The sequence below is a fragment of the Odontesthes bonariensis genome, chromosome 1, assembly GCF_027942865.1.
Source record: "Odontesthes bonariensis isolate fOdoBon6 chromosome 1, fOdoBon6.hap1, whole genome shotgun sequence".
NCBI classification, from domain to species: Eukaryota; Metazoa; Chordata; class Actinopteri; order Atheriniformes; family Atherinopsidae; genus Odontesthes; species Odontesthes bonariensis.
Window position 1 is genome coordinate 19,234,171 of NC_134506.1, and position 15,472 is coordinate 19,249,642.

The 15,472-nt window shown below is 40.2% G+C and overlaps 1 protein-coding gene across 1 annotated transcript in view; it reads left to right on the forward strand.

The window, feature by feature from the left end:
* Positions 1–12,627, forward strand: part of cdh16 (cadherin 16, KSP-cadherin) — a 29,325-nt gene extending 16,698 nt beyond the window's left edge. The window contains exons 11-17 of the mRNA XM_075451860.1: positions 1,434–1,625; positions 6,009–6,250; positions 6,349–6,479; positions 6,747–6,986; positions 10,823–10,939; positions 11,548–11,664; positions 11,823–12,627. Coding sequence (XP_075307975.1) covers positions 1,434–1,625; positions 6,009–6,250; positions 6,349–6,479; positions 6,747–6,986; positions 10,823–10,939; positions 11,548–11,664; positions 11,823–11,923 — 1,140 coding nt within the window. The 3' untranslated portion in view covers positions 11,924–12,627. The remainder of the gene's footprint in view (positions 1–1,433; positions 1,626–6,008; positions 6,251–6,348; positions 6,480–6,746; positions 6,987–10,822; positions 10,940–11,547; positions 11,665–11,822) is intronic.
* Positions 12,628–15,472: the final 2,845 nt, after the last annotated feature.

Consider the following 15,472-nt stretch of genomic DNA (forward strand, 5'->3'; position numbering starts at 1 on the left):
AAAAATAGGCAGTAACAGAAAATCCCCTCACTTCTACCCACTTGAGCTGCATAACAGAGGAGGTCACAAAAAAGTCATGAGGGGTGGGAATTATGTGGGAGAGCCATCACACTGTGATAATTGGGAAGCAGTCTCTAGCTATTCTCTGTCAGACCAAAGTGACACTAAAAGACCGCACGGGCATGATGAGCTGCGTAGGAATGTTTTATTTGAAGCAAGATGAAGATGCACTGATGTGATATTTAACAGTAGGCTCGGGATATGGACCTCAAGCTTGAATTTTCAGTCTGTAAAGTGAGTGAACTTACACCCAAATAATCTTGACAGATTTTTGACGTCTTCTTTTACTGGTGTGCTGGTGGTTCCGTTGAAAATAAGCCAATGACAAAAATATAATATAATATAATGCCAAAATATTAGGCTTAGTGGAGAGGTGTCCAATAAGGTTAAAAAATTAAAAAATAAAAAAACACCTAGCACCTCCTTCACTTTTGTAAAACACTTCTAGCTCCAACCGCTGGGATAGGCTCCAGCCCCCCCGCGACCCGACCGACGGATTCAGCGGGAATAGAAAATGGATGGACTTCTAGCTCCAGAAAAGCCAAAATACCGAACTCACTGCTTTAAAGTGGTATCTTATTAACGGATGATGCCACTGTGACATCATCAATCTCTTTATCCAGTCTATAGTGCAGTTAAAAAAAATAAAGACAAATCAGTTGATTACGGAGGCAGTAAAACTCAATTTGTTTCTGATAAATTCTACTATTATGGTATTATTTCATGCTTTTGTTCCATAAAATGTGTGTCTGTCAATCATTGCTGAATGCCCATTTTCAAGCGGCAAAAACAAACACCTGCTCAGATAATGGTTACCACAGCCGCACTCATACACACACAAACACAGAGGTGGAAAATGCTCTTGAGCAGGTCACGCCTGAGGAGAGCAGCTTTTTCCATGGCAATGTGAAGGCTGTGGGGGGTGAGTGGTGACAGGGCTGGGTTCAGCAGTGCCGTGGATGGGGCAGCCAGATCACAGGCATGGCTGCTTCACTGGAGGACATCTGTGAGTGGCAGATTAAACGTCTGTCTAAACACACAGAGGTTGGTGAATAAAGGTCATCTAACACCAGGAAGGCAAGAGGGGGGAAACATATTCTCACATGTGTAGTCGCATTCCATCTCAACCGAAAATTGGGTAGTCAGTCATCTGTGACTTATACTGGCAACCGCAAAATTGCAACGTAAACAGCTCCTTGGCAAAACCTACCGTGGTTAGATAATGAAATAAATATTTGAGTGTTTAAAAATGAATGCAGCTGTTGAAGCAGAGTCAGTTGAGAATAATATGCAAATATTGTCAGGTGTACTTCTATCAATATTTCTGTGCTTTCTGCTCAGTGATCGTCCGTTTTCTGCTTCCTCCACAACAGTATGGACCTTTTCACATTCCAGAGGATGCTCCAGTGGGCACCACAGTGACAGCTTTGTTGGCAAGAGATGCAGATGTTCGAGGTGGAGACAGCTGGCAGGTGGACTACCGTTTAGAGTCTGGGAACGAGGAGGATGTCTTTACGTTAGTGACAGACAAGCAGACCAATGAAGTCTCACTCGTTCTCTCAAAGGTGAACAGCACACATCATCTTGCAGCCTCTTTACGCACACGTTTGACCACGGAAATGATTTCTTTTGTAACACGCACCAATATCACCTAGTATAAAATCATTTTGGTCAAGTCCAAAATAAAACTAGAAGATAATGTCTCATCTCAAAGGTTGCATGTTGGCTTGCATTGTTCCTTGTTGTGTGTGTGTGTGTGTGTTTTCAGTCCTAAGATATCACTCAGTGGTTTACTGTGCCAAAATAGCAGTCACGTACAACTCAAGTCATTTTATGAGAGCATGACTTTACTGTTGCAGTGTGTTCATTTCAAAGGGTGAAAGAAAAGAATATTCCAATGTGTCAGTACACCAGTCTCACAGACATGTGAGACTGGTGTCTATAAAGAGTCCTGATGACAATGGAATGCTTTTTTCTAATAATCTCTTCTGTCCCCAGAGCGCATCACCCTTTGCCTGCCTGCTATAATCCTCAGGGTGTTTTGGGGGGGAATGAGCGCGTGTCTCTGTGTGTTTGTGTGTGTTACTCCAACGGTCTGCTCAATGTAAGTGGGCCTGGCAGGAGACAGTCTATTATTTCCATATAACCTCTGTGTGGGAGAATGAAAGTAATTGAACTGGGAGTCGCACATCAACCTTTCAGACAAAGCAGATGTCCAAAGCTTAAAAAATGAATCTTGATGAATTATATGAGATCGACACTCTGTTTTTTAGAGGTGATGTCAAGCAGTGTCTTTTTGGGAGGCCGTGTTTAAAGCTCACGTCGTGACCTTGTGAGATATCACTGTAACTAACTTTGTTTATTTAGCTTACCGTTAAATTGAAGCTTAAATCTTTCACAAGTGAAGCCCTAGTGGAATAAAAAAAATTAACTAGAGTAAATCCTTTAATTCATCGAGTTACAGTGTGAGTGCAGCGTCAGAAAGCAGACTCATTTAATTATTAGACATTACACACTGCTAACAGAACAGGCAAACAATCAGCATGTGTGACCACACAGGCTCAAGAATAAACATTTTGAGGTAAATATAGAATGAACAAGGGGAGGACTTGTAAGATTATAACAAATTTCTTAAAGTCTAATAAAACTGGAGACCATCTTGCAAGTTCTTGAACCATACCTATCACAATATTGTGATATTGTATGTTTATATACCAGATAAGGATACATCATTTAGAGAATCACTAGTACAAATACAAATACGCAGCCCCCTCACTTCCAGTGCCATTTATTCAATTGTCATTTGTGAGAATGCAACTTTATGGGAGTCCCTGCTACAGTAGATTTATCCTAGTAGGATCACATTTTGCGTCAGTGACACACACACACAGACTCACAAGGTAAAATCACAAATCACATGTTTTTGTAGCTCATGTGACTGTGACTGCCATTGTGCTTGTTCATCCTCAGGCTCAAGTCTGCAATAAACACAATGAAGAAGAAAACTAGAGGAGTGCTGCCAAGACAGACTGTAGCTATGACTGCAGACATGAAATAACACAGCTAACACTAACTGCGTCTGTTGCCACAATTGTGTCATTGTTGTCGGACTTATGGTAGTCACTCTCAGAATTTAATAGTTGTTAAATACTGCGTGCAATCAGTTTGCATTTGGGTAGTGAAAGTGCACTGAGCTTACTTTATTTGTTGTGTTGGCAACACATCTGTCACAGAAAGACTGTGAATATCCACTGTACCATAGACTAAAATGCAGCAGCAGCAGTAGAAGTCTCAACAATAAGTGCAGCAGGAGCACAGCCAGCTGCTGTTCACTGTCACAGATCAGCCTTTTAAAAATGAGTAATGAGCACTACGTGCCTCATGTACAGTGTAATATTATCTCTCCTTTCCATACTGTCCTTTAACTAACATTGTATTACAGTGGACCAGCACACTGACTGGTCTTATAAATCATAAAGAATATAAAGCATCCCACAAGGGAATAAAAAAATCTGTGCAAATGCATAAGCAGGATGAAAAATAACTTACCATGACACAAACTAAGCTCGTAACAGTTGGAAATTGCTACATGTATGTGAAAGACGGCACTTATAGAGACAATCAAACAAGACAAAAACAATTTCCCTGATTAATCACGATTAATCGCATTTGTACGCAAAATCCAAAAATTAATTCAAAAGTAGTGTTTAGCTTTTAGCATTTAGTTTTATTTTAAATGTACTGCCATATGAATGAAAGTGCCATAACATTTGTTGTGCAAACACACTTTTATGCATTTTTATGTAGTTTTTATGTAGAAGCCTCGCTCCACTGTCTGTTCCGTTGAATGACTTGCTGCTATCAGTTGTGTATTTTGCCTTTAAGTGATATTTTAGACTGGAACTACTACGGTGATAAGACAATTCAACTTGGCAGTGTTTACAGATGACTTTGGTTCTGTTGACTCCGCCGTCTGGAAGAATTTTAAAATGAAAATGGCCGAGTAAAAGTTCTGTACCCTTCTCCATGTTTGGTGGATCCGCCAAACTCACCCAGCCCTAGTTTTTTTTTACATTTTTTCACAGCAGTGTTTTGGGTTTTCTTACCTAAAACAAGATCTTTGTTAATGGCTGCTGCTGTCATCCTCTCACAGGGAACTGCACTCCAAAAATAACACCTCTACTTCTGGTTCCAGGCGCACTTTTGTGTTGTTTTGGCAGGAGAAGGGCCTCCTAATTTTGTAACTTTCTGAGAATGGCACAGGTGGTGCGTTTGCGAAATGTCCAAGCTAATGCCACAAATAGGTAAACAGGAGCATCTTTACAAGCATCTCTGCAGCCCATCAGCGAGGGATAATTGAGATTCCAAGATGGCATAGAACTTATGAGAAGATGTGCTGTACTTTCTCTACATCATCTCCTCCACTACCATTCTAGTGGTGTAGCAGGGCATTCTCTTCTGCAGCAACATTTATGGCAATTTATTGACTTCATCATATCAAAAGGTCAATCACAAAAAGCACCATTGAGGATTTATTTTGTTGGTACCATTTTGATGCTCTCATTGGGCTCTTTTTCATCAGAGGTCAAAAATCCATGACAGCCTTCTGCTTCTGCTCAACACCAAATGGCAGATGGATCAAATTAGATGGGAAACATAGTACAGAACACTTTTTTTATTAGATTTGGAGATGTTTGCATTTGGGTATTACTGTAAAAGTCAGTCTAAGAGTGATGATAACAGTTTACTGGACATGATTCACACTCTCGGGTCAGAATAAAACTCAAAAGTAAAACAAAATTATGATCACTGCGTGAGGCCTTTGAGTAGTATGGCTGTTCAACAGCCTGCAGAGATTCATGTTCTGATAAACTGAACACAGTGACTTGTTGGATGCAACAACAGCACTCATCTCTTCTCCAAGGTTCACGTTACTTCTCCTAGGCAACGGAGACACAATGTCTTAGCAGCATGACGTCATGCAAGACTGAGTACATTCAGCTGAAAGAAAAATACGAACATCAGGGCAGGATTCAGAAGGTTACATTCAAATAATCTAATTCATTTGACATTTCCTTCGTCAGGATTCCTTTTAAGTGAGTAAAAAGCTTTCACAAATGACTGTAAATGACTGCTCTTTCCGCCTCACAATGAAACTGATTTTAGTCCTAAAGTTAAAGTGACCAGGCCACAGTTACTATTTTTAGAATTCAGATAATGACAATCCTATCACCTGGAATATTCTACTCCAAATTTCGCAAAATATATCTGGACCCAAATATAGAACATGATGCACACCTTACAGAAATAACAAACGTGCTAAGATGTATGAACAGATTTGTTTGGTATTTGTTTTTGTGCTCTTTTTACAGTCAAGAATTTCCCTGAAAATGCTGCTGTTTCAACAGTAGCTTATCTAGTTTACATCGGGGACATTGTCACGTAGCAGTTGCACACATGCAGCATCATGGAAAATGTTTCAGTAGAGACACACTGAAACTTCAGCTTTTCCCCATATCTACAGTGTCTGGTTTGTATTAGAAATACACCAATAAAGCAAAAAAGGAAAAAAAAAAGAAGGAAAAAAAAAAGGAAATACAGAAATACTCTACACGCCAGTGTATCCAGATTTCTTGGAAGTCAGATAAGCAGAGTGGACACATGGGACTGTACTGTGTCCTTCTGCTGCTGGCAAAGACCACATGGTGTTTTGGGGCTGTCTGTGTTTGTAATCAGATAACTAGAAATTACATTTTTATTGTTGCCTTTGTATTAGTTTCAGGTAATGGGGACATCTATCAATCTTGTGTAGATTTGTCTTTTTAAGCGCTATCCAAATAATAACTTAAGCAATATCTTGGTTAGTGTGGGTGTTATTGACCATAATACTTTTGTCAGTACATTTCTGTACTGTATGTGACTGAACAAGCTCATGCATGTTTTTACAGGTGTTGGACTTTGAGCGCGAGAGTGAGTACATCTTGGTGCTTAGTGCACAGAATCCAGTCGCTCTGGTCCGTGGCCGATATGGTCCTGCGTCCACAGCAACCGTCTCTATTTATGTTGATGATGTGAATGAGGGTCCAATCCTGTCTCAAAGTCATTATGAGGTAACTGTCAGAGAGGGGGAAGAACCGGGACGGGTTATTGCCACCATCCGAGGTTATGATCCCGATTCTCACCCAATAAGGTAACAAATTCAGGCCAACAGAGGAAAAAGCATTACTTTTTTTTAAATTGTGGAGTTTTTTTTTTTTAATCACAGAGTAACATGTCTTTTCTGTGCAGATATTCTCTTCAAGGAGACACCAAGAAATACTTCTCAATTGGGAAGTATTCTGGTGAGCTAAAGACTGTACAAGCCTTGGACAGAGAGGAGAACAGCACGTACACAATGGAGGTCATCGCAGTGGATGGACGTAAGATGATTTCCATCTGTTTCAATATTGATTAAATAGACTCTGTACTGGCGACCCATCCAGGGTGTACCCTACCTCTCATCCAGTGGAAGCTGGAATAGGCTCCAGCCCTCATCAACCCTCCCGCGACCCTGAATTGGATTAGGCGGGTATAGGAAGTGGATGGATAAATGGATGAAGAGACAATTTCTTTATTAATTAGGCCGGTAATTAGTAGCTTTTGATAAGGAGAACAACTACAACTTTGTTTCTTTAAATTCATTTTAGGAAACGCTTCCTTATCTGCATCCACACTGGTGACTGTCCAAATCTTGGATGTGAATGACAACAGTCCAGTGTTGGTCGGAGACTATTCCTGGAAGTACCTGTGCACGCCTCGGTGGGAAGATCAAGCTCTGGTTCTGGCTTCACGGGACAGCGATGGACCACAACACGGAGGTCGACTCAATTTCTCCCTCCGCAGTGATGTCACAGTTCGACGTAACTGGAAGCTAACACCTATTAATGGTGAGGAGAAAGCAGACAAGGTGAACACAGTCAAACCAAAGCATACAGCACAAGCCTCATGATCTATTTTGCCAAGAGTGGGAGACAAATTACAAGACTATGTTAGGAGAAACTCTCTTGAGCTACTTTTCTACATCTGCTTGCTAGGTGTAATGAGCTTAGGTTTAATATCACAGACAGGATCGGTCAGGAGCCTGATGCATCAGTTATGAATGCACAGGCTACTTACAAAGGTTGACATTCAGTTGTGCACGGTTTTCCCATGCTGGTAACGTAACAGTTGTACCATAACAGAGGTGTTGCCATGGCATCGTAAAAATCCTTGCAAATGCTTGCAATGCTTAAAGCCTGATTTATAGTCGTCCGGGAAAGACTACGGAGAGCCACAGAGAGCCCTCTCCGTCATTGGTAACCCTCCCGGAGACGCTCTCCGTCGCTTGCGTGCGTCGGCCAAAATTCCTATCTATCCGTCGAGGAGACAGAGACTCGCAGAGACCGCAAGGGTTGTGATTTGTCGGCTAACAACATCATTTCCGGAATCACTTTTCTGGTTTAGCTCCTTCCTCTCACAACAATAACACTGCCATTATTGAAAGAGTTTACTGTGTGCCGGTCAACATTTGGTCAAACATTTTTTGCATTTTAATATCAATAAGCTCCAACTCCAACAACAGTCTTTCTCTCTCGGTCGCCATTGTTCACTGTGAGGAGTGGAACGGAGCCGGAAGGTAAACAATCAATCAACAACTTTCACGATAGACGTCGCGAGATTAGGTCGTCTAGCGTAGCGACACGTACTGATCGGGAGGTGAATTGCCTTGCGTATCCGACATCCCGACGGAGAACTTCGAAAGGTTTAATAGCCTCTGCGGGACCACAGAGTCGGATTGGCGGATAGCAACGGAGTAGCACACCGAGGCCTTAAGCAGGATGTCTTCTTAACCGTAACCAAGTACTTTTATTGCTGGACCTTGAACAAGTACTTTTGATTTGTAATGAAGTACTTCAGCAGCAGAGTGAAGGAAATAAAGACTCGTGTCAGGATTGGAACGGGTGTCATCCTCATCTCATTCCCTCCAACCTCCTTATGCAGTCGATTGGCCCTTTTCCACTAGTACATACTAGGCTCGACTTGACTTGACTTGACTTGACTTGACTTGACTTGGCTTGACTTGACTTGACTGCACCTACCCGGACAGGGTTCCAAGCCGAAAAGTCGAGTGAAAGCATGATGTCGACAGACTGCAGGCCGGTGCGAGAGTGGGAATCGAACCGAATCGATTGGACGATTGAGCCACAGCCGCCCTAAAGACAGGAATTGAGTTACCACCAAGCAACATGTTAGGGAGTCCCTGAAGCTTGATTCCGCTTGGGGTTGAACCCAGCATGTAAAGTGGACGTGATAACCGCCACACTACAGAACCTACTGAGTCATGAACACGACTCCTTCACAAGAACTCCAGCATGTTTAAAAAACCGGCTGACAAAAAGCCATAGACCGAGCAGCAAGTATACCATCGCCGTCCTCCATTGTTGTGTCATGTCTGTGTCGCATAGAAATAACATCACAGGACTTTCAGGCCGCCTTGCCATAACGACCCCACCCACATCGAGGTGGTCCTCAACTGTAATGGAAAAATGACCTAAACCGAGTAGAATCTAGTTGAGCTGAGTAGAGTCAAGTTGGCACAAGTGGAAAAGGGCCAAATGTTAATTCATGGTAAAACTGAATTAGAGAACGTTTTCCAGCTGTTCTTTATTATTCATGCAGCCCATGTGTGACTTACCAGAAAGATAACTGTGGTTGTACATCAGATCCCGGTGTGTTGAAAACTTGACTAAGCGTCAGTATAATGACGACATGGGAATGAGAATGCGTTGCCCATCTGTATCAAAACATCTAATCAGCCAGAGTGCTGCTGAATGGATATAATAATCTGCTTATGTCAGCCGACAAAACCTACCAAAATCTGGTAACCACCCTGCAAAATTTGAACAATAGGCCCTGTTCACACACACTGGTATTAATGAGTTTTAGTTGACAAGAGGACAGCTCTGAGTACATCAGTCCACCTCTGGCATTGGAATGTGTCCCCACATGTGTCTCCGTTGATCGCTTGTGATAGAATCTCACTTTCCCGCTCGAAAGCGACATCACACACCGCAAACTGTGGTGGGAAACAAACAGGATTTTATTAGGTTTACAAATATTTCTGCAAAATCTCAAATAATAATCACTGATTAATATATTTCAGATCATATCAATATGATTTGTTATGTGATAAATGCAACAGATGTCTTTTTTGTTTCTTCCTTTAACATGTGACAAACTTAAACATTAGTCGATGATTTGATGATATTTAAAATGCAAATGCTTCTTGTATAGTCCAAGGAAACTGTAAAGCTCCTCTCGGAAGTTATTTTATTGGAGAGGTCTGATTGTGGCAATGTCTGATGTGTGCAATGTGACTTTACCGATAAATAGATTTTTAAAATTGAGCGAGTGGACATCAAGTTTGCCACTGTGTGCTGAATGTTTTAAATTACCTAGACTGAAACGTACTGAGATTCATGAAACCTGAACGTCAAAGAATTTTAGTTCTCTGGCTCCTCTCTGCATCATTTCTCCTGTCTTGAATAGGAGGTATCATGTAATCATGCTATTTTTTCAGCTGTAAACTGCTTGTGTTGGGTTCATTTCATGCCAACTATTTGCAGCTATGACGTCTGTCATTAAATCATTCAAACGGTTGAACCACTTCCCTCTGAGGTTTTTTTCCTGTTTCTCTTTCACTCCCCTGTTCCTGTTTGGTATTGATTGAGCCAAGCTGTAATTATATCTTCTGTGTAATTTCTTTGGCGTCACCACTGGTTTCCTGACAGCTAATGTGGGGCTAAAAGAGGACTCTCCCACAATGCTTTGCACCTGGTCACAGGCAAGGCTGTACTTGTGCCAGTATAATTTGCTACAGAGTTGCACAGTTTGTGTGTCACAACCAAAGCCTCTTATGAAAAGAATGATCGCCATTCATTTTCAGTTTTTCAGGGCCTTGACTAACAGATCTTTTTTTATGCAGAAAATCAGTTCAGGAGGTGGCGTGCTCTTATTCCTCTTGAAACGACTTTTCATTGCATAAAGGAGGAAAAAAATGACATGTCTAGTTTGCATGGATTGTTAATGGTATTTTAATGAAAAATTACTTTTTATTCTCGCAGCCACAGAAAATAGTTCAGGGTAAGCAGGTGAGTCACACATCCACCTTGCAGGATGAATAAATACATCAACATTAACAGCGTATATAGAAGGGTTGAAGAGGTTGCATTTCCCTGCCTGACAAATGGAACACTAAGGAGAGTGATAGTAAGGTGCAAGTGCAGAGTTAAAGACCCTCAGATAAGGGTTCAAACAGCTTGATAAAACGCTTCTCCTCACAGGGCAGGGTTTTTACGTCATACAACCAGGCTTGTATTTTCGACTGATTGACAGAGATAAGATAAAGAGCGACAGGCTCCAGACCACTCCATCCACTGCCCCATCAGCCTTTCTCATTGTGTTTCCTGTGTAGCTATGAAGTTATATGAATGTGGTTTTGCTCATTTAGGTTCTTTAAAAAGGAAAAGTTGTAAAATATTCTGTTGTGTGAATAGAAATGATGAAAACAACGCTCTTATTATCTATGTTTTTCTTTATCCATTTATTTCAAGTATCAGGCAACACTCATTTGCTATTGTGACAGGTTATCTCACAGAATGTAGTCAAACTTTGGCACGAGGCAAATATTACCTGATCAATCAAGCAATGTTATCTTTGATCCATGTTATTTCCTAACACTCAGATACTCACACCAACCTGTCTTTAAACATCCCATACCTGGCCCCTGAGGTCTACACTGTGCCTTTCACCATCTCTGACAGCAGCTCTCCTCCAAGGAGCACCTTCATAAACTTGCCAGGTAATGCTTCTGCTCACGTGCTGTGGTGAGGGCAGGGAGATTATGGGACAACAGCACTAGAACAATCGATACAGATCAAGCCCTGCATGCCAGCTTGTCCTAGCAGTGTTCTTGTTCATTAATGATGCGGTGGGGCTTTACAAATTATTTTTCAAGGCTCATGATTACACTGCTCTCTTAAGATTATGTTCTGCCCACTGCTGACACCTTACACATAACAGAAAATTAAACATAACATGTCACCCAGAGGTTAGCATACGGCTGGGGGAATGAGGTGTAGGTGCAGAGTTGTGTCCTTTGGTGTTTTCAGCTTGGTGTCTGTGTCTGTTTTTCAATTAAATTAATGTTAACTTGTTTTTTTTTTTTGAGAAAATCACATTTTGTATCGTCTCCTCTTGAATTTGGATTTTGATTGGTGATATTTTATCAATACAAGGAATGTCTGTCTAAAGTTTTCCTTTAATTTCTAAATTCAAGCATCAGTCTTAAACAAGATAATGAATTTTGAGTGAGTTGTGTTGTTTATTTTGTCAGAGCTATTTTGGTCTGCGATGTGAAAGATTCCTAGGTTGTGAAATGTTCTGTGTTTTCCCTTTTTCTTCTGTTAGTGACAGTTTGTCCCTGCAATGTCAGAGGGAACTGCAAAATGGCTGCCAAACCATTGCAAGGCATGCCAACTATTCAGTCTGCAGTGGGAATTCTGCTCGGCACCTTTGCAGTCATAGGTAAGCAGAGACGCTGACGAAGGTAGTTGTAATTGAGAATTAATTAGAGTAGTTTGGGTTGTATGTGCTGCAGAGCCTTGGGTATACAATACTTTACTGTATTCTACAGACCAATAAGTCATAATATAGCTTTTTATTTTTTATTATTTTAATTTCAGGAACTATCCTCATTGTTGTATTTGTGAGACTGTCGTACCAGAACCCCAAACAGCCGAGCGAAACTAACCAGGAATGGGTCCCTCTGAAGACTACAGTCTGATTTGGATGATTATCATATGTTATAATTAGTATTTTCAATCCATCTATCTGCATCATTGCCTTGTGATTTTAAAGTAAGTTTGCTGTGGATTTCTAAAATATTAATGTATTTTTCAGTCATTTAATCAAAGTACAGGAAATACATTTTAGATCAGTCTGGTCGAGATGGAGTGCTCAGGCCTATCCCTGGGACATGATGTTTTCAGTTTGAATTTTTTTATCATTACTGTAACGCTGTTAAGTAATGTCAAACATTTCGTGTCTTCACCACCACAGTTAGAACCACGAAAGTACAAAGAAATCATGGAATAAAAAACGTGGTATTTTTTATGTTAGTTGCTAACTTTATTCTTCAAATGTTTTTTTTTGCTGTGCTGTGAATCACACTGCATGCACTTGCTAATCATTTATACTGAAAGCTTGTGATAAGTGAGCTATGATGCTGCTTCCTTGAGCTGATTATGATTTAAAAGATTATTGGTACATCAGAAATCAGAGGAAACAACCTTGTAAATGTTGTAATTTGATGTAATTTCCCACATCAGTAGAATTAAAACATGCGGAAAGCACCACATAATGGCATCATTTCATTAAGCTTCTCATATGAAAATGTTTGTTGTATTCATTCATTCTGTCTAATGTATTTGTTTATAAGATGCAGACCTTCTTTCTTCCACATAATAAACTAAAGCTCTTTTGATCTAATGAGACAGACTGAGATACGTAATTGCATTAGCAGTATGTTTCAGTGTCTGCGATTAAGGCTTTTCAAATGCTGACCCAGTCGACCTAACAGCCAATGAATGCTATATTCAGACCAAAGTGTTGCTAATAATAGCTCAACAACTGAAGGTCCGCTGAATGACACTCACCGAGCAGTGTCTAACGAAGTAATAATAATAATAATTTTATTTATAAAGCACATTTTCATACATAGAATGCAGCTCAAAGTGCTCTAACAATAAAAGAATTAAAAAAAAACAAATTAAAAGCAACAAAGAATAGAGCACAGTGACACAAGAAATAAGGTTAAAAAAAAAAAAAAAAAAAAAAGGTAATGAAAATTAAAATCAAACTTATTAAAATAAATATTTAAAAACCAATACAGAGATTAAACAAATTTCACACAAATTGACTAAAAAACAGCGGGGAACAGAAAAAAAGAGTGTTGATAGACGAATGATGGCAGCTAAGGGAATGCAAGTGTAAAAAGATGTGTTTTGAGCTGTTTCTTAAAAGTGTCCACAGAGGGGGCTGTTCTAATATGCAAGGGGAGGGAATTCCATTTTTTGGGTGCGTAAAACTCAAATGCGGCTTCACCAAGTAATCACCTCTCGATGTGAAAAGACAAAGCTTTGTTAATGGAATAGATTATGTATATGCATATTAGACTTCTTAGAACAAAATTGTAATTCATTTTAAATACCTGCTCATGTGAGAAGAAAATGGGGCAGCGACATTGTTGAGGAATCAATGAATCGTTGAAAATGAGGTTGAGCTACCAGCAATATTTTGATGGTTTCCATACATTTAGATGCAAATAATTTTTGACACCAGATGTTTACTTTAAACAAACTTTATACAATACAATAACATAGGTCCAAACCGACCTCTTCTTCTGACTGCTCGTTAGCCCTAAATTCACTTTTAAAAGATAAAAATGGGTCAAACAAAGTTAACAGGGCACAAAACATTCACATTCACATGTGATAATGAGCCACTATGCTCAAAAATAGCCTGAAGCATTTCAATATTTACTCATGACCAAACATATTTATACAAACTTAATGGATTAATCTATAAGAGTCACTATTTTACCTATAAAAAAAACACAGTTTCTTCCTCACAGCACAGTGTGGATTCAGGTATTTCGGGAAAATAGATTCAAGACCCAGAAACAAAATAATACGACACACTTTCCCGACATTAGGCCTCATTTGTGTGAAGACTAGCAGATGTTTTTCTTTTTTTTCCAGGTTAGAGTTAGTGGCAAGTTTTGCGATAAACTAGCATATAAACACATTTTTAACCTCTGATCAGCTGGCATGACACAGGGGACAGTACAGCAAGCAGAAATGAGATGGGAAGTGTAAAAATAACCACATTTACACATACCCCATCACAAATGCATCAGTGTCAAGATCAAATACTCGACTGGGCATTTTCAGTGTGTCCTGACTCATCACATGTACAGACAATGCTTCTGATTGCCTACACGCACACTGCCCATTTCTATTAGGCTATTTATATCTTTGTCTAACTGTTCCAATCAAAGCAAGTTCCAAGTATAAAAAACAGAATACTGAAAAGCACACTGAGGGAGATGAGAGAGAAGTGGGGAAGGGATTGGCTTGTGACATGGGGTCAAACATTACATTTTGGAAGTAATAAGCCTCCAAGTTTAGCCTTGATGTGTTCTAAAAGCCCTTGAGAGGACAGTTATGGCTCAGCTGGCTGATTTTGGGTGGAAGTCCACAGAGAGAATTGGGGGTGAGATTTGCAATCACTTCAAGCAGCTGGGAAATGAGAGATAACTCACCACATATGGACGGACGCTCAGGGACAGGAACAGCGGAGCACTGACCGGTTTCCCCCCAGTGGCTGACTGGTTTTCCATTGCTCAGTAACAGACGCACACTAATGTTTTTCCTAATCCCTGCTTCCTGTGTGGTTTCCCGATGGCTTTGGCTATTTTAAGCTTGTTTTAAGATCGCGTAGTTTCACTCTGGCTCAAAACTTTAAAGTTTTCCCTATCAGATGCTGGACACTTAGGCTCATTTTACACTAGTAATAAAACCCACCAACATCTGGCTTTTGTGTGCAAAGGGAAAGAGTCTAACTGGCATTCAGTTCCATGTCAAATGACTGCAGAAAATGTGGGTTTTCATCAGTTCCGACTCCACTTGCTATCAGTGGGAATGCTGCGGTCAGGGCTACAGAGGGTACGCAGCTCACTTTTTTTTTTTCAGAAACATATTTACTGAGTAACATCTCACATAAAGGCTCTGACAATGACAGTAGCAACTTGTGGCAACTCTCTATCCTGCTAATAAAATTGAATCCAGCTCTGTAGGGAGAGCAGAAAACCAGAATAACTAAAACAATTCAAAGGACAAACAGAAGTAATATAACAGAAAACCATACATGAACTTCCCAAACGGTAACACAGAAATCATTGAAACCAGAGCAATGAAGTAACCTTAAATATTCCATCATCTACAGTACATAGTATTAAGAGATTTGGAGAATCGAAGGCACCATCGATACTGAAAGGTATATAAAGGCCTTAGACCAACACGTGCTCCCATCCAGCTAATGTCATTTTCAGGCCTTGCATATTTTAGCATGACAATGCTAAACTGCACCCAGCATTTATTACAACAGCATGGCTTTGTGGTGAAAGATTCCAAGGCTAGACTTGCCTCCCTGCAATCCAGACCTTTCACCAACTGAGCATATTTGGTGCATCATGAAAGAATAAATGCGACAACATTTCTTCCCCCATAGTTCCAGCAATTTCTCTCCTCAGTTCACAGATGTTTATGGACTG